General features: G+C 38.2%; 2 protein-coding genes and 1 long non-coding RNA gene across 3 annotated transcripts in view; 2 read left to right on the top strand and 1 right to left on the bottom strand.

Moving 5' to 3' along the window:
• The window catches only part of LOC131813651 (uncharacterized), a 29,044-nt gene extending 23,016 nt beyond the window's left edge, over positions 1 to 6,028 (top strand). The window contains exons 2-3 of the mRNA XM_059144011.1: positions 4,292 to 4,376; positions 4,882 to 6,028. Coding sequence (XP_058999994.1) covers positions 4,292 to 4,376; positions 4,882 to 5,574 — 778 coding nt within the window. The 3' untranslated portion in view covers positions 5,575 to 6,028. The remainder of the gene's footprint in view (positions 1 to 4,291; positions 4,377 to 4,881) is intronic.
• The window catches only part of LOC131813467 (ral guanine nucleotide dissociation stimulator-like), a 161,632-nt gene extending 140,299 nt beyond the window's left edge, over positions 1 to 21,333 (bottom strand). The window contains exon 1 of the mRNA XM_059143730.1: positions 21,257 to 21,333. The gene's annotated coding sequence lies outside the window, so the exon portion shown is untranslated. The remainder of the gene's footprint in view (positions 1 to 21,256) is intronic.
• Positions 9,936 to 14,675, top strand: LOC131813477 (uncharacterized). Its single transcript, XR_009346833.1, has 2 exons — positions 9,936 to 11,024; positions 14,374 to 14,675. It is a non-coding gene; the product is annotated as an uncharacterized LOC131813477 (long non-coding RNA).
• Positions 21,334 to 21,701: the final 368 nt, after the last annotated feature.

Raw genomic sequence — 21,701 nt, forward strand, 5'->3', positions numbered from 1 at the left:
TCTCGATCTGCCTCTCTGCCTACTTGTGATTTCTGTGTGTCAAATAAATAAATAAAATCTTAAAGAACCCCTGTAATTACACTGGGCCCACCTGTATAATCTAGAATACTCTCCCTCTTAAGGTTAGCTGATTAGCAACTTTGACCCTATCTGTAACCTTAATTCGCCTTAGGCTGTGTAAGGTAACATACTCACAGGTTCTGCAGATCAGAACATAGGCACCTTTGGGGAACTCGTATTCTGAATACCACAGTAAATAAGAAAATTCTCACCTATAGCATAGTATGTTCCTACTATTGGAGAACAGGATGGAGAACATGTGTTCTCCATTTCTTTTTATTTTTCTTTTAACCAATAGAAGGAGAGGGAAAAAGATACTAGGCTGATTGGGAAATACGATTTGGATTATACTATTTGCAGAAATATTTAGGCTGAATTTTTAAAATTTATTTTGCAGATCTTAAAAGTAGTCTTCAGATATCCTCAGTCTAAGCAATAAAACAGGGGCATATGCTATGGTCCGGAAAGGTGCTTACTTTCTATAAAAGTTAAAGGATCTGTTCGTTAGTCTTCATTCATCCCTTCACCCCTTGCCCTTGCAAGTTACACTTTCACCCTTCCTAGCAATGTCCATGGACTCTAATTTACATATATGACCAAAATTCAAGCTATCTGAATGTAACCCATCTTTGATATTAGTGATTCCTCATACATGTTAGTGAAGCCTGTGGGTTTTCAGAGCTTTTTCTATACTTTAGAAAAATTAATTATTCCAACTAATTTTTCCAGCCCTAGAATCACATGAAGGAAACATTTTTTAAGCCACGAGTGGAAAAAGTTTTATTAACATTTTCTTATCAAAGCTCACCTTCCTTGGGGCGCCTGGGTGGCTCAGTGGGTTAAAGCCTCTGCCTTCAGCTCAGGTCATGATCTCAGGGTCCTGGGATTGAGCCCCGCATTGGGCTCTCTGCTCAGCGGGGAGCCTACTTCCCCCTCTCTCTTTGCTTGCCTCTCTGCCTATTGGTGATTTCTGTCTGTCAAATAAATAAATAAAATCTTTTAAAAAAAAAAAAGCTCACCTTCCTCTCTTTCCCTAATATGTCCTCCAAATTCTCAGAAAGTAACCTAATATTATTCCCACTTCCATTGTAATAAGTTGAACAGGGAAGACTTGCTAACCATAAATATTTAAAATAATAATTCAAAAATTGCTAAATAATTATTAAATAATAATTATATACTAACCTTTATTTTTTTAAACTTTATGTTTCTAGTACTCTTTTTTTTTTAAGATTTTATTTATTTATTTGACAGACATCACAAGTAGGCAGAGAGGCAGGCAGAGAAGAGAAGAAGTGAAGCAGGCTCCCCGCTGAGCAGAGAGCCAGATGCCCAGCTTGATCCCAGGACCCTGGGATCATGACCTGAGCCAAAGGCAGAGGCTTTAACCCACTGAGCCACCCAGGTGCCCCTAAACTAACCTTTATTACAATGCAACAAAAAAGAAACTGCAGAGGAATAAATTTAAAACAATAAGTTGTATCAATATAAAGAAAACACTGAAACTCTACTAAGAAAATAGAACATAAATGGAATAACATACCTTGCTGTTAGAATGAATATTGGAAGGATAACAACTCTCTTAAAATGAATACATTTTTACTTCACGGAAGTAGAGTTGTCCCAGACCAGCAGCATCAACATCACCCTTTGAATTTTAGGATACACAAATTCCAAGCCTCAACTCAGACTCAGTGAATTAGAAACTCTGAAGGTGAGGCCCCACAAACTATGTTTTAGCAAGCTTTCCGCAAGATTCTGACTGATAGGTGCAAAAATCTGAGATTCCTGTTTTAATGTCATTTTTTAAAAAGATTTATTTATTTATTTATTTGACAGAGATCACAATTAGGCAGAGAAGAAGGCAGAGAGAGACGAAGGGAAGCAGGCTCCCCGCTGAGCAGAGAGCCAGATGCTCAGCTTGATCCCAGGACCCTGGGATCATGACCTGAGCCAAAGGCAGAGGCTTTAAACCACTGAGCCACCCAGGCACCCGTTTTAATGTAATTTTAACAAAAGTAACAACGTAAATTTTTCCTCAACAGAGAAATAGAAATAGACAAGCTGATTCTAAAGGTCATATGGAAAAATACCCATTAAAATGTTGGCAAAGAAATCAATGGAAAAGAATAGAGAGTCCATAAATATTCTCTCTACATAAAGGAATTTAGTACCTAAGAAGAGTGGCGTTTTATTTATTTTTTTTAAAGATTTTATTTATTTACTTGACAGACAGAGACCACAAGTAAGCAGAGAGGCAGGCAGAGAGAGAGGAGGAAGCAGGCTCCCTGCTGAGCAGAGAACCCGATGTGAGGCTCGATCCCAGGATGCTGGGATCATGACCCGAGCCGAAGGCAGAGGCTTTAACCCACTGAGCCACCCAGGCACCCCAAGAGTGGCGTTTTAAATCAGAGAGGAATGATGCAGAGACAACTGGTTAGCCCTCACAAACAATAAGCCACCCAAATAAATAACGAAATGGAACAATAAGTTCCTGGAAGAAATAAGAGATGAATTTTTATGAACTGAGAAGAAACAAATGCCCTTCTAAGCAAGACATACAGGTAGGAAGAAGACTGGGAAATCTGATTGACTGCTTAAAAAAAAAATTAACAAAGAAAAAAGTACTGTAAACCACACCATGTGACCACTAATCAGCTAGAGAAAAGAATATTTGTAATATGTAAAACAGACCAAAAGTCCAACGACTCTAACTCACAAAGAGCATTACAAATTAAAACTCAATAAAAAAATGAGAGAAGGATATGAAAAGAGGTGCTGTGTGTGAAGCGAAGAAGACTCACAAACATATGAATATATGAAATATATGAGAAGGTATTATAAGAGAAGAGAAGTAAAACAATAAGGAGAAATTTTCATCTTTGAAATTGGCAAAACATACTTGATAATCCAATGTGGCAATGAGGAGAAACAGCATTCTCCTTTACCACAAACAGAAGCATAAACTGATGAAACATCATTGGAGGCAATTTTCCAACATCCATCAATATCTGAAAACAAACACACCTTACATTTCCTAGTTAGGAACTTATCGTTCAGTAATAGCACACATGGTCAAAGAGATGTAAATGCCATGGTGTTCATCCCATCATTGTTTGAAATAACAAAATAGTAGACCAAACCAAGTGTCTGTTACTAGAAAATGTGTAAATAATGCCCTATTCATCTTACAATACCAAACAACCACAACAACAAACTGAAATAGCTCTATGTAGCAATATCTAAGGTAAATTACCAAGTTAAAAAAAATGGTGAATAATAGAGAGTACAGTATATTTCTATATGTATAAAAGGAAATACAGATCTTTTGTCTCTCTATATACATGCTTCTCTAGGCATGTATTTATGAAAGACACACAGTAGCTGTTAACACTAGTTGATATTCTGGGAGTACCTGGGTGGCTCAGTCGTTAAGCATCTGCCTTCGGCTTAGGTCATGATACCGGGGCCTGGGATCAAACTCTGCAATGGGCTCCCTGCTCAGCAGAAAGCCTGCTTCTCTGCTTCTCTCTCTCTCTCTCGTTCCCCCTGCTTGTGTTAACTCTCTTGCTGTCTCTCTCTAATAAATAAATACACAATCTTTAAAAAAATATTCTGTTTGGGATCCAGGGTCGAGGTGTTTAGGGTAGAAACCTTATTTACAACACTTTTTTGTTCTATTTCTACTATTTGAATTGCTTTTTATTTTTTTAAATTTCACTATAGTGGATACACATTACATTAGTTTCAGGTGAAAATAGTATAGTAATTCAACAACTGTATACATTATGCTTTCCATACCACAAGTATAGCTGCTATCTGTCCCCATACATTGCTATTACAATATCATTGATTATATTCCCTACACTGTACCTTTTATTCCCATGACTTACTCACTCCATAACCGGAAGCCTGTATTTCTCTCGCTCCTTCGCGGTTTGGTCATCCCGCCCCACCCCCAGCCCTTCCCTTCTGGCCACCATCAGTTTGTTTTCTGTATTTATAGGTCTGATTCTGCTTTTTGTTTGTTTATTCATTTTGTTGTTTAAATTCTACATATAAGTGGAATCATATGGTATTTGTCTTTTAAAAAGTAGAGCTTAATGTTTGGAATGGTGGAGTAAAAGCAATAGCAACAATGGCAAAACTGTCAAAATCATCTTTTTCCAAACTCTGCAAATTGACTTCAGTTAGTTATCTCATTTTTCTCTTAATCCCATTCCCCTATCAGGTTCTGGAGTAGCAATGAAAACAAAGAGCCTCACCACTCTGGTAGCTGGCTAAACTCGCAGCCTATCAATACATATAGGATTAGGGTAGGTTTAGAATTCCCTGAAATGTCCATACCTAAAGAACTGTCAATATTTGCCTATCTAGCATCTCACCAAACGATTCCATTTTCAAGGCATTTTATTTCATGACTCAAGAGCTGCCTCTGTGCAAACAGTGTTACTTTGGAGCGCTTACGAAAGAAAATCAGTGGCAATTAGTTAGCACTGAAGCTGTTGGAGGGAACTTTAACGCTTGGGGCTGATGAGAGGCTGATCAAACAAACACAAATTAAAGGGAAAATTGAAGAATTAAGATGTCCACATGGAACCCTGAAAAACTTCAACATATTCCTGGGATTCTAGAGGCTCATGTACATGCAAAGAGCTTAGTGCATGACCATGAAAGACTTGAGAAGGCTCTGAGCTCTCATTTCTGGCTGACTTTGAGACTCTGTGCAAGCAGAAAGTGAAGGCTAAGGCCAAGGCAGGGTTGTGAACTGCCCGGTGGAGCACTGAGGGAACGCCCCGACAAATATACCAAGCCCCTCAGCAAAGGTTGAGAGACTTCTTCGTTCAACCTCCCATCAATCACTGGCTGACTGCTAAGGCACCAGAACAGAGACTTCAGTGCCCACACAACAAAGAACGGACTTTACCGAACAATCACTTAAAACACAGAGAGCAGCTTTCCGCGTCTCCCGCGGCGAGCGGCCGGTCGCAGCGGCGTGGTCGCGGCTTCCCGGCCCACAGCTTCTTCGCCGGCCCCGCCGCCGCCGCGCTCGCTCCTGCCTCTGGGCCGTGGGAAGGTGGTGGCCGGAACCGCGCCGGCGCCGCCGGCGTCTGCGGGGCTCTCTGCAGCGGGTACTGCATCTGCTTCGGCCGCAAGAGGCCGAGTGACCCCAACTTCGAGAACAGGCTTCGAGAACGAAGAAAGAAACAAAAGCTTGCCAAGGAGAGAGCCGGACTTTGCAAGTTACCTGACCTTAAAGATGCCCAAGCTGTTCAGAGATTCTTCCTTGAAGAAATACAACTTGGGGAAGAGTTGCTAGCCCAAGGCGAATATGAGAAAGGTGTAGACCATCTGACAAATGCAGTTGCTGTGTGTGGACAGCCACAGCAGTTGCTGCAAGTGTTACAGCAGACTCTCCCACCACCAGTGTTCCAGATGCTTCTGACCAAGCTTCCAACAATTAGTCAGAGAATTGTAAGTGCTCAGAGCTTGGCTGAAGATGATGTGGAATGAGAACATGTCAACATAATCTCAATTAAAAATATTTTTAAAATCTGAAGTTGGAAGCTGAGCAGCTCTGGGGGGAAAAGGGCAAATAGGCTTGTTACGGACTGTCCTACACTGAAATCTACCAAAGTTAATTTTTACTTTGTGTAGATCCATTCGCCTGTTTTATTTATTTTTCCCAGTGAAAAGTGTATTTTGATACACTATGCGGTCCATTTTATAAATATACTGATTTACCAAAATATCATGGATTTTATTCCTAAAACGTGCAATTAAAGTGTACATATAACATCACATTACTTAGGTTAAAAATACTCAGTGCTTAGTTTTGAAAGATAGGCCGAAAAAGTATAGGAGAAAGCTGAAGAATGCACGTTCTTTTTAAGCTCGTACATTTGCTCTACATTAAAGAATTGGATGGAGTCTATCAAAACTGAGCATTAAAATCTTTGAGAGATTATTTTTTTCCTTTTAATCTCTTAAATAGGATGTGAGAAGTGCTGCTGTGCTGTATTAATTCACCTCCTCCCCGTGTATTTGTCATTTTAATCGGTGGGCTTAATGTGTTCTGGATATTTATCGTATTTTAGATGTATGTAGTAAATAGCACCGGGAATTAAATCTATGTACATCCTTTTTCTAGCCAGGTGAGCCTCACTAATTACTGTCTACCCTCTTTCCTCACTTAAAAAATGAGGGAATTGGTCTGCTAATTCAGAGAAGTGTCCCTTTCAGCTTTTAATTCATTTGTTTCCGTTAAGCACCACCATCTCCTGAGGGATATATTTGTTTGGACAACCAGGCCTTGCATTTTTTATACTCTGAAGTTTGCATGCTTGCCTGACTTAGTATTTCTGAACTGATTCTCCCACCCCCACCCCTTTTTTTTTTTTAAAGATCTAACTTGTGTTGGTTTTCACTGAAATCATGCTGTTCTGTCATTACTCTTGTAAATCTGAAACTTAACCTTTAGGGTAACTGGGATGATAAACTTGTAAAATGTTTGTTCCCCTTTGCTTTTATCTTCAGTGTATCTCCTTAATCCTCCTTCAATCTCATTCATTTATCTTGTTATGATGAGAATAAGGTATAACCTTATGGCTGAAGACTTGGAAAGAATGAAGGTGTTCTCGAAATAGTGACATGTTATCTGCAGTCACAGGTTCAACATTAGGTCTGAGAATAAAGATCCTTGGTACTTAAAAAAAAAAAAACACATATCATAAATATCCCGTTTCTACAACAACAACAAAAAGAGATTATAATCAAACAAAAAAGCATAGCCTATAAACAGGAAAAATAGCAGTTAACAGAAACTGTCCCTGAGGAAACCCAAAAGTTGGATTTATTAGCCAAAGATTTTAAATCACCTATAATAAATAAGTTGAAAGAACTGAAAGAAATCATGTCTAAGAACTATGGGAAAGTATGCAAATGATGTCTCATCAAATAGAGAATAACAATAAAGAGACATAAATTATTATTCCTTTTATTTATAAAAGATTTTATTTTTAAGTAATGGTCTACACCCAGTATGGGGCTCAAACTCTAGAGTCACATGCTGTACTGACTGAGCTAGCCAGGCACCCTTATTATTTGAAGTCGAAGAGAAATTCTGATGTTGAAAAGTATAACTAAAATGAAAAACTTCTCTAGTCTGAATAATATATTTATTATTTATATAATACAAATGTAAATATAATAATATATTTATTATTTACAGAAGAAAGAATCAGTTAACTTGAAGACAATGAACTGAATACAGGTCAATTGAAACTATCCAGCATGAGAAGGAAACAGCAAAAGGAATGAGGAGAAATTAGCAGAGCCTCAGACACCTGAGGGACACCATCCACCATCCCCAACATGTAAAATGGGAGTCCCGGAAAAAGAGAGAAGGACGGAGTGGCTGGGAAAGGTGGGAGAAAGAGAGAGAGAGAGGAGAGAGAGGAAGGAGCAGATGGAATATCTTAAGAAATAATGACTAGAAACTCTCCAGATACAACAACAACAAAAAGAATTAGTCTTAGAATTCAAGAAGCTCAGTAAACTCGAGTACAATAAATCAACAAGATCTACGCTCAAACATTTCATAGTCAAAATGTCAAAAGAAAAGGACAAGAGACAATCTTGAAAACTGCAATGGAAAACGTGATCTTCAATAAAAGTAAAGACTGACTTCTCACTAGAAAGCATAGAGGCCAAATGGCACTGAGATGACATTATCCCAGGTGCTGAAAGAAAACAAAGAATGAAGCAAAAAACAACTATTAACAAAGAATCTTACATCTGCAAAACCATTTTTAAAAATGAAAGAGAAATCAAGATATTTCTAAAAAACAAAAACTAAGAGAAGATGTTGCTAGTAGTTGTGTCCAAGAAGTGAGGAGAGTATTTCAGTCTAACACTAGACATACCTTTGTTTTACATAGGGAAACAAAAAGCACCAGTATTTACTATAAAAGTATATAGGTAAATATAAAAGTATAAATAGATATTTTCATTGCAATTCTCTTCTTCTCCTATATGATTTAAAACACAGCTATACAATTTTAAAACTTGTGTTGATGAGTTTACAATGTATAAAAATGTAATGTATATGATAGTAATTGCACAAAGTAAAGGAAGTGAATGGAACTATACTGGAGCAAAGTTTCTGCAATGAAATTAAATTGGTATTAATCTAAACTAGATTATTTTATGTAAACATGCTAATAATAATCACCAGGACAACCATTAAGAAAACAATTCTAAAGCATACAGTAAAAGAAACGAAGAAATTAAAATGGTATACTAAAAAAAAATCTATCAAATACAGAGGAAGGCAATAATGAAGGAATGGGAACAATGGGTGAAGACATAAGAAACACAGCAACCAGGAAAATGGCAGGTGTAATTCTTAATTTTACAGTAATTACATTATATGTAAATGTAATAAACAATCTAAAATGGATTAAAAAACATGATACTATACTCTCACTCTCTGTAAAATATATACTTGAGATTCAAGACAGAGATTGGTTAAAAAGGAAAACAATAAAACGATTATGCCATACAAACAATAATCAAAAGAAAGTTGGAGTGTGTGTACTAGTATCAGAATAAACTTTAAGACAAAAATTTTCCCTAGAGACGAAGAACACTTTACAATAATAAAAGGATCAACCTATCAGAAAGTAATAACTATTATAAATATATGCATCTAACAAAAAAAGCCCTGATAAACCTGAAGGAAGAATTTACAGAACAGAAGGGAAAAATACACAATTAAACAATAATAACTGGAGACTTCAGTATCCCATTTTCAGTAACTAGCCAGAAAGTCAACAGGGAAATAGAAGACTGAAATAGTACTAAAAATCAACTAGAGGTAAGAGATTTATAGAATACTCTACCCAACATCAGAAGAATATCTTTCTTCTCAGATGTGCAGGGAATGGAAATGCACAGACGTGAGGAAGTTAAATGGCACACTTCTAAATAATCAACAAACAAGATATCCCAAGAGAAATCAGAAAATATTTTAATGAATAAAAACATAAACAAAATATACCCAAACTGATGGGACTTAATTAAAGTAGTGCTTAGAGGGAAACTTACAGCTATAAATGCCCATATTAAAAAAAGAAAATCTCAAGTCAAATCAGGAACAAAGGAGGAATAACACTACCAACCACATAGAAATAAAAAGGATTATAAGGGCATACTAACAATAATTACACTTCAAGAAATTAGAAAACCTAGATAAGACGCATATTTATTAAAGTGTTTTTGCTGTTGTTTTAAATGTTTGTGTATCTTAAGTTCTGCAAAGTGTCAAACCAACACACAATTAATTCCTGCCTTCATAGAAGTTGAGATATTGTATTTTTTAAATTGATTTTATTTTATTTTTTTAAATGTAACAAAAAAGTTTTTATTCTTTGATATATAAAACCAAGAAAACTTTAATGTGTAATACATCATAGTTTTTTTTTTTTTAATTTAAGAAGAAAAAGGCAGAAGTGAAGATATGGGTACAAAAATACACTCAAGCAGCTGTTCCAGGAAACTCAGAACTCCTAAAATTATGAACAACAGAATACAAGTCTCAGAGGAGGCTTCTTTTTTTTTTCTTTCTTTAAAAAATTATTCACATTTGCTTAGCTCAAACATGGTAAGAAACGTAATTTCCTTCTTGGTAACAGATCCCAGTACTCAACAAGATATTCAATAACCAGCAATAACTTAGTAAAAGAACATTTCATTGTGATAGTAAGTAGCATTAGGTTTTTGGTTCTATAATACTTACTGTAGTAAAAAAAAAAAAAAAACAAAAAAAAAAAAAACAAAAAAAAAAAAAAAAAACAAAAGAACAAAACAACCAAAACCACAAAAACACTTCTGACTGCTTGGGTGCCAGAAAAGATGCTCCTACGTTCACTGGCGCCCATCAATCTGGGTGTATCTGAGCTCTTGCCCCAGACCACAAAGAGAGAGCACCTTTGGTCTTTCCTGTGTTTAGGAACAAAAGCGCACAAATAGCAAAATCAAATATAGGCGTGGCAGACCAAAATTACTCAATAAAAAGTATTTCTGCCCAATAAATAGTTTCCAAAAGAAAAATAATTGGCTTTTACACTTAATGGATTCAGCAAAAGTGAAGATGGTGAGATTGTGTTTTCCAGTTGGTGGCCTGAGCCTCCCGAGGCAGGACAGTTGCCACTGAGCAGCAGGTGGTGCCGGACCACAGGAGGAGCCCCTGTGTCTCCACCCGGAGGCTCCTAGAAAAACACGTTATTTGTAGGAAAGCTTTCTTGGGCCCGAGCCCGGTTCTCCAAGTGAAGGTGTCCTGTTTCTTCCTGGACATCGGACTCAAACAAACCAGAGTTCGTATAAAACTGGATCAAATGAGGAAACCTTTACAATGACTCAATTTATAAATATTGCTGAAGATCAAAGCGAAGTGACAATGAATTTAATCTGCGTAAAAATCAGGTTCTAAGCGGCTTGTTATTTAAAACCAGAGACAACAGAGACTGTACATCCAGATGACCGCGAGCTGCCCGGGCCCCTGGAGGCGCGGTGGGGGGGGCGGGGGGGCGCGTCCGTCCTGCCCGCGGCCAGCACCTCACAACGGCCTCGGGCTCCGTCGGGGCGCAGGGAAAGGCCACACGAGCGTTTTCGTCCTGCGGCGCTGGCGCGGCCCGAGGCTGGACACCGGCCGCCTGCGACCACCCACACGCACCGGCCTGCTCCGGGCCCCCAGGGCTGACCTCCGGGCTGTGTCTGCAGAGTCACACGGAAACCGAGGATTTACTCTTCTTTTAAGAAGGTCATTTTAAAGCTTCATTTATGAAAGTCGCTCGACAGCTTCCGCTGAAATCCCTCCTGCGCGCGGCCAGGGGAGCCGGTTCCCGCCTCTGGCCTCCCGTGGTCTGCGGAGAAACCGCAGGAATGATTTTATTTTTATCAAGGTAATACATGTATATAGTTTATTAAGTAAAATTATATTAAGTCTTATAGTGAAAATTACATCCTTCGGGTACACCCCTCTATACTGTCTCATATATATATGTATACGTATATATACATATATATACACATATATATGTCATATACACATATACACGTGTATATGTGTGTATATATATATATATATAAATGTAAGTATTACATTGGTTTCAGGTGTAAAATATAATGATTTAACAATTCTATACATGACTCAGTGTTCATCATGATTAAGTATAGTCTTAAACCCCCTTATGTATTTTATCTGCCCCCCCACCTACCACTCCTCTAGCAAACACCCATTTGTTCTCTGTACTTAAAGAGTCTGGGTTTCTTTTTCTTTGTTTTAATTCTTAAATTCCACGTAGGAGGAAAATCATATGGTATGTCTTTTTCTCACTTATTCCATTTAGCAATATAACCTCTATATCCATCCATGTTGTCACAAATGGCAAGAACTCATTCTTTTTATGGTTGAGCAATATTCCATTTATATATATGTGTATATATATAATATATAATATATGTATATTGTATATTATATATATATTATACATAATATAAATATATATATACACTTAAATGTAAGTATATATATATATCACATCTTCTTTAGATATATCGATTTATCTAATTTACCTAATCTATTTATATATATCTATATATAAAGAATATATATTCTATCTATATATCAATCATATCTTCTTTATCCAGTCATTAATGGACACTTGGGTTGCTTCCATATTTTGGCTATTGTAAATAATGCTGCAGTAAACATAGGAGTGCATCTGTCTTTTCGAATTAGTGTTTTATTTTCTTTGGGTAAATACCCAGTAGTTGAATCACTGGGTCATATGGTATTTCTATTTTTAATTTTTTGTAAAACCTTCATGCTGTTTTCTACAGTTGTTGCGTCAATTTGCATTCCCACCAACAATGTGCCAGAGCTTCTTTTTTAAATTTCTATTTTTAATTTTTTGAGAAAGGTTTATACTATTTTCCACAGTGGTTGTACCAATTTGCATTCCTACCAACAGTGCACACGGGTTCCTTTTTCTCCACAGCCTCTCCAACTGTTGTTATTTCTTGTCTTTTTGATTTTGCCATTCTGACAGGTGTGAAATGATATCTCACTGTGGTTTTCATTTGCGCTTCATTGTATAATGATGTTGAGCATCTTTTCATGTATCTGGTGGCCATGAGTATGTCTTCTTTGGAAAAATGTCTATTCAGGTCCTTTGTCCTTTTTAAAATCAGATTATCTGTTTGTTCTTTTTTTGGGGGGGTACTGACTTGTATAAATGCTTTATATATTTTGGATATTAATCCCTATTGGATATATCATTTGCAAATACCTTCTCCTACTTAGTAGGTTGCCTTTTTGTTTTGGTGATGGTTTCCTCTGCTGCACAAAAGCTTTTTATTTTGGTGTAGTCCCAACAGTTGATTTTTGCTTTTGTTGCCCTTGCCTCGGGAGACGTATCTAGGAAAACGCTGTGATGGCAGATGTCAAAGAAATGACTGCTTATGTCTTCTTCTATGAGTTTTGTTTTTTCAGGTCTCCCACTTAGGTCTTTAGTCCATTTTGATTTATTATTGTGTATGTACAGTATAAGAAAGTGGTCCAATTTCATTCTTTTGCATGTAGCTGTCCAGTTTTCCAAGCAAAATTTGTTGAAGACTGTCTTTTCTCCCATTGTATACTCTTACCTCCTTTGCCACAGATTAATATTAGTGTGGGTCTAGATGATACCCTTATACTTTATTTCTTCATTTATCAATTTAAAACAAAATTGGTTAACTCCCAATCATATGAAGACTTCACTCTTCTATATTCTTATCCCACATTTCTACCCATCTCTGATATCAAAATAATGTTATAATGTGGGACTATATAAATCACCAATATAAATATAAATAGCTAATGACTACATTATTATGAGTTGCAAATATTTTAAGCAAAGAGGTGAGCTAGGACCATGCCTATTATTTCTCCTGGAGTTCATAGCTACTAATTTTTTTACCCTCTAGTTTTCTATGTACTTAATACAATTATTATATACTCTTCCAAATCACTGCTACATGCAATTAATATTTTTTCTGTATGCTCAACATGTTATGTTTCTTTGTTTCCTGGAGAGCTCCTTCCCAAGGTTCTCATTTTGAGAGTACAATATGGAACTGACTGACCTCATGGCTTGTTGAATAGCAGCCATGCTGACACTTTTTTATCCCTCTCCAGAGTCATCTATATCTTTCTCTTTCTTATTTAATCATCTGGACAAATCACATCCTTTAAAAATTTCATAGGCCACAGTCCATGGAAAGTATTTTTTAGGGAAAGGAGGGACCACTCTTTCTTTTGTACCATCACACTTGATTTGGCTGAGTACAGAATTAACTAGTGAAACTGTTCCCCTTACAATTTTGAAGAAATTGTTTCAGAATGTATTTGTGGAGAAGTCCAGTGCCATTCTACTTTTTGGATGTGAACTATTCCCATTCCTTGCATTTGGGAAGCTCTTACAACCTCTTGTTTATCCTTGATATGCTGCAATTTGGGACTTTTTCTTTGGTAAGAGTATTTTTCATTTATTGTGCTGGATATTTAGTGGGATTTTTCCATGTGGAGATTCATTTCGATCAGTTCTGAGAAAAAATAAACTTATTAGTTCTTTAATAATTTCTTGCTCACTATACTTTTTCTATTCTTCCTTTATTGGAGTCTTACTTGCAATATGATGGGCCTCCTGGTTAAACCTTGAATCTCAAGTTTTTTCTGCCTTCGTTTTTTTTTTTTTTTTCCCCAGGTTTTTATTTAAATTAGTTGGTTAACAGATAGGGTAATACTCGTTTCAGGAGTAGAATTTAGTGATTCATCACTTACATATAATACATGATGCCAATTACAAGTACCTTCCTTAATATCCATCATCAATTTTGCCCATCCCCCACCCACTTCCCCTCTGGCAACCCTCAGTTTGTTTTCTATAGTTAAGAGTCTTTTATGGTTTGCCTCTCCCCCACCTTTCTCTCTTCCTTCCCCTTCTGTTTCTCTTAACCTCTTTGCTACCTGTTCTGTTTTCTAGGGGCTCTTCATAATTTTCTCTTCCAGTCTATTTGTGTTTATAATTAAATTTTATTTATATTTTTAATTTCAAAGTTCTGCTTTTTCTATTTTGAAAATTTTAAGTAGCCCCTTATTCTTATTTAAGGAACTCAATAGTTCCACTGATTCTTTGAAAATATAGTTTGTCTCTAACTTATATATGTTTCTTTTTCTTTTTCTTTTTGCTTTTGCTTTTAATCTTCTAGCTACCTTCATTGTCAGTTTCTTCTGGATCACAGAATACTGTTTGATTCCGATTATCATGTTTTTCATGTTGGAAACTTTCCTTAAATTAATGGACAATTGTTGGAGTGAACTGTTGGACGATCACTCATATAAAGAATGAAGCACTGAAAGAAGTGTGTGGGTAGGTCCTGTCAATTGGTGACTTTCACTGCAAGTTAATCAGGTTAATAAGGTGAAGTGTCCTATTTGTAGAAGAATCTCCAAATGTTTGGATCTGAAAATCTTTTGCTCTGGGAATATTAAAGTGCTATCCAACAGTAAAGTATTATTTTCTTACTTTGTTTTATTACACAGGTTGAAATTCTACTTGGAGCAGACTTTCTAAAATCTATAGCAATCTCAAAGATATTTCATAAACATATTAATGTAATATGGCATTATAAAAATTACTTTAGAATTAATTCTGAATACAATCTCAAGTAATTTGTCAGTTTAAAATGTTTTAGCTAAAATGAAGTTCAAATAATTTAAGACATCTTCGCAGATTTTCACAATATGTTAGACATGTTCTATACATCCTTCTTACCTCTAAATGCGTTAGGAAAAAAAAAAAGGATGACACAGCATTGTAAAATTTAAGTTTTGGTTAATGTGACTTAGAGAAGTACAGAACTAGAAAAGATTTTGAGCTATCATTCCAAATAAACTCTTATTTTATAGAATAGGAAACAGCATTTGGATCCTTCCTTCAGGCAATTAACTAAAATAGAGAATCATGACTAGTTAACTATCTTTATATGAGATTCCAAATGTAAATAAACTTTAAAAAAAGTAGTTATATACTTAAAGTTATGCACAGTGCAACATTGTCTTACCAGCTTTGGTCTAAAACAATATAGGTACTTACAGAATTTAGTCAATACCAAAATTTTCTAGTGGTGTTGAGTGCTTTTGATTTAGTTTTGTAAAAAATAGAATCTTTTTCTAAAATTTTTAAAAAAAATTTTATTTATTTATTCGAGACACACACAGAGAGAGAGAACTCACACAAGAGGGTGGGGGAAGCAGAGGCAGAGGGAGAAACAGACTGCCCACCAAAGCAGGAAGTTTGACATGGGGCTCGATCTCAGGACCCCAAGATCATGACCTGAACCAAAGGCAGATGCTCACCTGACTGAGGTATCCAGGCGCCCCTCTTTTCTTAAAATTTGAAGCAAAAATTTATTCTTGTTATATACATGGAGAAATGAAATGTGCTTGGGATGATACTTAAAAACACAAGTCCAGTAGGATATGGTAAAAGAGCACTGAAATGGGAATAAAGGAATCTGGGTTCTAGTTCACTACGAGCATTTTCAATATGGGCAAATCACTTAACCTCTCTGGGCCTCAACTTCAAGTATAAAAGTGTTTGACTAGATAATCTCTCTTAGGGCCTATCACTGAAAAGTTTCTTTACTTCAATACAATCATTTTCACAGCAATAATATTATTTACTAATGGATAACCTGAGTGATGGACTTAGTTTTATAATTCTGATGTTTAAGTTCTGTCTAATTATTCATTCTGCCATCACCATTGAATAGGAACTTGAGCTTATAGGCTGGTTAGAAAAAACAGGGTGTGTTGGGGCCCAGCAAGCCAGTAAAGAGCAGGAACCAAAGTTCAGAGGTGAATATAGCCACACATGTCCAATGAGCATATCAAGAGACAAGGAGAGGAGAAGGGTGATAAGAGTATACTGGAGAAGAAAGCCATCTTGTCCCTTCTCACTAACTTGTCAGGTACCTGGTGCTTTACGGAACTTGATTTCTACTTTGTTATTTTAATTATTTTTTTTTAAGGCAGGGTCATTTCCTAGCCTATTATATTATCATAAGTGGAACTTATATATAGATTTTGGAAAAGAAATCAGTATAGAATAGCTGTTAAAAATACAGACTCTATAATCAGAGAAAGACAATTATCATCTGATCTCTCTGATAAGAGGAATTTGAGAGTCAGGGCAGGGGTCGTGGGATTAGGGAAGGAAAAAATGAAAAAAAAGTGATGGGGACGGGAGGGAAACAAACCATAAGAGACTCTTAATCTCACAAAACATACTAAGGGTTGCTGGGGGGTGGGGAGGTAGGGAGAGGGTGGTTGGGTTATGGACATTGGAGAGGGTATGTGCTATGGTGAGTGCTGTGAAGTGTGTAAGCCTGATGATTCACAGACCTGTACCCCTGAGGCAAATAATACATTTTATGTTAATAAAAATAATTCTTAAAAAAAGAATACAGACTCTCGAGTCAGACTGTCTGGCTTTACATCGTGGATCTAGGCTTTAACTCTCTGTGATATTGGGCAAGATACTTAACTTCATTGTATTCCACTTTCTTCATCTTTAAACTGAGGAAAGGAACAGTATTTTCCTCATAACACAGGTGATGCATTTGCTACACTTTCCGTCTCCTGATAATCCCTTAGTAAGTGTTAGTTACTGTTATTACCTCTCCGTGAAAATTGGCAAAAGAAAAACAAGGAGACATGATACGAGACAAGAGTGGGGGAGGACAGCCTGGGACGTGCGGGCAAACTGCGGGCAAACTGCGGATGAGCAGGAAATAGGGAAAGTGACGAACAAGGCGGGAGAAACAGTATACAAAGAAGCTTTATTAAGGGAGTCTTGATGGATGTTGTTTAGTATAATTCACCCAATTCTACCTTCTCAAGAGATCTTCAGTAAGGAGCTATATTAGTTTTCATGTTTTGTTTGGTTTTAAAGCAGGATTTGGTTTTCTTTTGGATGAGATACTCTACCAACACTGGTGTCTAGGTGGCTTAATCTTATTCTTACTTCACATATACCTACAGGAGTAAGTAATTTCACCACGAAGACTGCTGAGATTAATAAGCATTTGCTTTGGCAATCTGTCTGGAGCAGAGCAGGCATTCAAAACATGAAACAAAACAAAACAAAACCAAAAAGCAGACAAACCAAAACAAACCAACACCAAGACAAGTTGAATAAATATTAAAATAAAATAAATATTAAAAAGTAAGTAAATAATCAAAATGAGATGCTGGCACATTTTTAATTAGAGAAGAAAACTTAGGTGGTAAGCCTTTGTCGCACATGTTCCTGGTGGAAACAAGGGCACCACCTGTGAAGTAAGTATTCCTGAAAGAGAGAGAGAGAGCAAGGACAGAAGAGAGGCAGGGAGGGAGGGATGGAGGGAGGAAGGAGAGAAAGCGCGAGAGAGGAAAGAGAGAAAGAGCGAGACATGAGGGAAGTAAGGAAGGAAGAAAAAGGGAGGAAAGAAGGAAGGGGGGAAGGAAAGAAAAGGGAAGGGAACAGAAGGGAAGGGAAAGAGAAAATCAAGCCCAGCCAAGCTTCTAGATCTAACTACTAGTGTAGAGGAAACACAGGACTCCGGAGGAAAAAATGTCAACTGACACCCAGGGTCAACTAAAGGTGGTCACTAGGGCTCTGGGTGTGGAAGATCAGACTTATTTAATGTGAGGATGTCTAGGATGCTATTGAGCTAAGGGAAGTGATCAAACTCTCCTCCTCTGGAAGGTCTAGCTCAAACTGCTTCTCTTGTAGAAAATCGTTCCAAACTAATCCAACCCAGAACAATCACTCCCTCTCCCAGGTTCCACCTGTTCCTGCTATCTGTTTCAGCCTGTCTGATCCTAAGTCACCTGCTAGATTATTTAAGAATAGCTTACATTTTCACATCTTCTCCCCCAAAAGCCAGGATAGGGTTTGATGGGGATGCCGAGCCCTGATTCTCCCGATATGTCTGTCTTCACCAGCACATACCCACCCATACTGTAAGTGCTTGGACAGCAGGGGCCAAGGCTAAGACCCTTTGTGTTCCCAGTGCCCTGCACAGGGTCTGGTCCATAAATGCTTGAAAAATGAACAAGGGCTTTCCTCCTATCCCTACTGTACAGTCCAGAATATAGGGCAAGGCATGGGGGAGCTTCTTGTAGAATGAATCAAAGTTACCTGGAATCGGGACATTTGAGTGATAAAGTCTCTCTTTCTCTGTCTGTCTCCCTCTCTCTCTCTCTATCTGAATCTCTCTTTCTCTTTTGCTTACATGCACATGCATTTTCTTTCTCACCATTGGAACCCAGACACCACGCTGGCAAGAATCCCAGGATTAGAGTAAGGAGTAGAGGAAAGCCATGTCCACTATCCCCTGTCCAAATCCATGACCCATAGAATTTGTGAGCATTATAAATTTTTTTTTATGACATTGCATTCTGGCAAGATAGGATACATAGTCACACTAAATGGAACATTCTCTTTGCTCCTGATCCTTCTCTACATCTCGTCTAAACAAGGAAGTAATACCTTAGGTAGGATTGTCAAATTAAATGCGATGTCCCATTAAATCTGAATTTCAGAAAAATAATAAGTGATTCTTTTGGCACAAGTATGTCCCCAGTATTTCATGTAACATATCCTTTAAAAATATTTATTGTAGGTGCCTCCTTAGCACAGTAGGCAGTGCATCAGTCTCATAAAACTATTTGTTTATCTGAAGTTCAAATTCAGTTGGCACTCCTTTATTTTTATTTGCTAATTCGAGGAACACTTACCTTGAGTCTCCACCCTGGACCTTTTCTCTACCCACACACACTACTTAGGGGAGTCAACACAGTTCAAGCTTTATCCTGACAACTCTGAAATTTTTATCTCCAGTTCAGAAATCTCTACCAATCTCCACACCAAAAGAGTGGACTACCTACATGATAACTCCACTTTTACAGCTGAGAGTCATCTCAGACCCAATCAGAATTGTTGATTTGCAACCCCTACCCACCCCCCGAAGCTGTTGCTCCTCACCCTTCCCCATCTCGGTGAATGGCACTGACATCGACCCAGTTGCTCAAGCCCCCAAGGAGAGCGTCAGCCTTGATTCTTCCCCATCCCGTACTCTGTGTCCAGTCAATCAAGTAGTCCCTTTGGCTCAACCGCCAAAACATATTTCCAGCCCATCGCTGCCTCCTGGTGTCCCCTACAACCCCTCTGGATCAAGGCACACTCTCCTCTCACTTGAACAACTGTACTGGCCACCAAATGGCTTTCCTGCTTCCCCTCTTGCTTCTCTATAACCCTCTCTACTGCATTCTCCCCGCAGTAGCTGGAAGGATCTTTTTAAAGATACATCATGGAACTCGTCTGCTACAAATGCTCTGATGTTTCCTCACTGCACTAAAAATAAAATGCAAATATTCTTCAAGATCCTTCATGATCTATTTCCTGTACCATCTGTCAAAGGACACCCACCTTTCTGTTTTACAAACATCATAAGGTCCTACGGGACCTTAGGATGTTCTGCCTGAAGTACGGTACCCAGGTGGCTCATTCTTAGCATTTCCGCCTCAAATCTCACATCACTTCTTCCATTTAGTCCTCCCTTAGCTGGCCCTCCACCCCCCACCCTCGTGTCTCCCAAGGCCATCAGCCTGGGGTATTTCCACCTCCAAGCAAAACCCAGTGCATCTGCTTTGGTTTTAGTTTGGGCCTGTGCACTGGTTTCTGTCCTCTTGCATTTGATGTTTTTTTAAAAACAGCAGGGAAACAGATTTTGTTAATTTCCTAATTCAATTTAAGAGTTCTGTCCATTCATATATCATTTGACTTATGGTTTAACTACCCACATTTGTTGTGATGGCTTATATAGGTAGACTTATTTCTACTGTATGATTTTTACTTTTCTATTGATCATGCTTTTTTTTTTTTTTTTTTTTGACAGAGAGAGTGAGCGGAGGAAGGCAGAGGCAGAGGGAGAAGCAGGCTTCCTGCTGAGCAAGGATCCTGATGTGGGACTCAATCCCAGGATGCTGGGATCATGACCTCAGCCAAAGGCAGCTGCTTAACCAACTGAGCCACCCAGGCGTCCCTGATCATGCATTTTTTTTTAAATGATTTTATTTATTTATTTGACAGAGAGAGATTACAAGTAGGCAGAGAGGCAGGCAGAAAGGGAGAAGGAAGCTGGCTTCCCACCGAGCAGAAAGCCCGATGTGGGGCTCGATCCCAGGACCCTGAGACCATGACCTGAGCCGAAGACAGAGGCTCAACCCTATGAGCCACCCAGGTGTCCCGATCATGCATTTTTAATGTTTCTTTCTTCTCATTTGTTCCCTGTCAAGGAGTTGACATACGTTCTTTATTCTCTTATTTCATCTTTTAGTTTGAAAAAACATATACTTGATTTCTGTGATTTTTGGGTTATCTGTAAAACTCATTTTAAAAAAAGATTTTATTTATTTATTAGACAGACACAGAATGAGAGAGCAAGAGAGAGACTATGAGAGGGGAGAGGTCAGAGGGAGCAGCAGACTCCCTGCCGAGCAGGGAGCCTGATGTGGGACCTGGGACTCCAGGATCATGACTTGAGCCGAAGGCAGTTCCTTAACCAACTGAGACACCCAGGTGCCCCAACTTTAAAACTCTTAAGCCGATGTAGGGACGCCTACGTAGCTCAGCCTCTTAGGCATCTGCCTTCGGCTCAGGCCATGATACTGGGGACCTGGGATTGAGTCCTGCATCAAGCTGCTTGCTCAGCCCAGAGCCCACTTCTTCCTCTGCCTGCTGCTCCCCCTCCTTGTGCGCTCTCACACTCTTGCTGAGAAATAAATAAATTAATAAATAAATGAAATCTTTAAAAAAGCCAAACTCTTAAGCACGTGTAACTTATGTCTGAACTGAGTCTATTACCCCTCTTAGAGCACACAATGAGAATCTCAGAATCCTAATGCTATGTACCTTCAGTTGTTCTAACAATGTGCATTATCATGTCATTCCAACTTGTCACTAACATCTCTCGAAATGGCTTTTTCGTGGGTTTTACAGCTAATGGTGATTCAGATTTCCCGACATGTTGGCTAACTACTTACCCACCGGGCTCCTTGTTTCCCACTCACTCCTGCACGTCTGACTTCCGGTGCTGAAATAATCCTTCAGTTGTCCTTCCATTAGCTGTTGTGGAGGAACTATTTCTCCATCCTTATGTCAAAAAATGTTTCTCTAGCACCTTAAATCCTGGGCATAATCCACAGGTACGAAATTCTGGTGTACAGTCCATTTCTTCATTGCAACCAGAATGGCGAGATGTGTGAGACTTTGTGGATGGAATAAGGTGGTGTCTGGGCCCAGCTTGCTTCCCAGAGCAGAAAGCCGGGACCTAGCTTCCTGGTTTTCAGCCATACTCCCTAACTGATGTCTGGGAACTCGGAAGCATTCGGGCCACAGCGGGCCTTCTGGGGACCCCCGGGATCCTGAAATCATGCTGTCACACCTGGGATATTGCCCCGCTCCACCGCTTGAACACTTTTAAGCCAG

The sequence above is a fragment of the Mustela lutreola genome, chromosome 13 (assembly GCF_030435805.1).
Source record: "Mustela lutreola isolate mMusLut2 chromosome 13, mMusLut2.pri, whole genome shotgun sequence".
In the NCBI taxonomy this organism is placed as follows: domain Eukaryota; kingdom Metazoa; phylum Chordata; class Mammalia; order Carnivora; family Mustelidae; genus Mustela; species Mustela lutreola.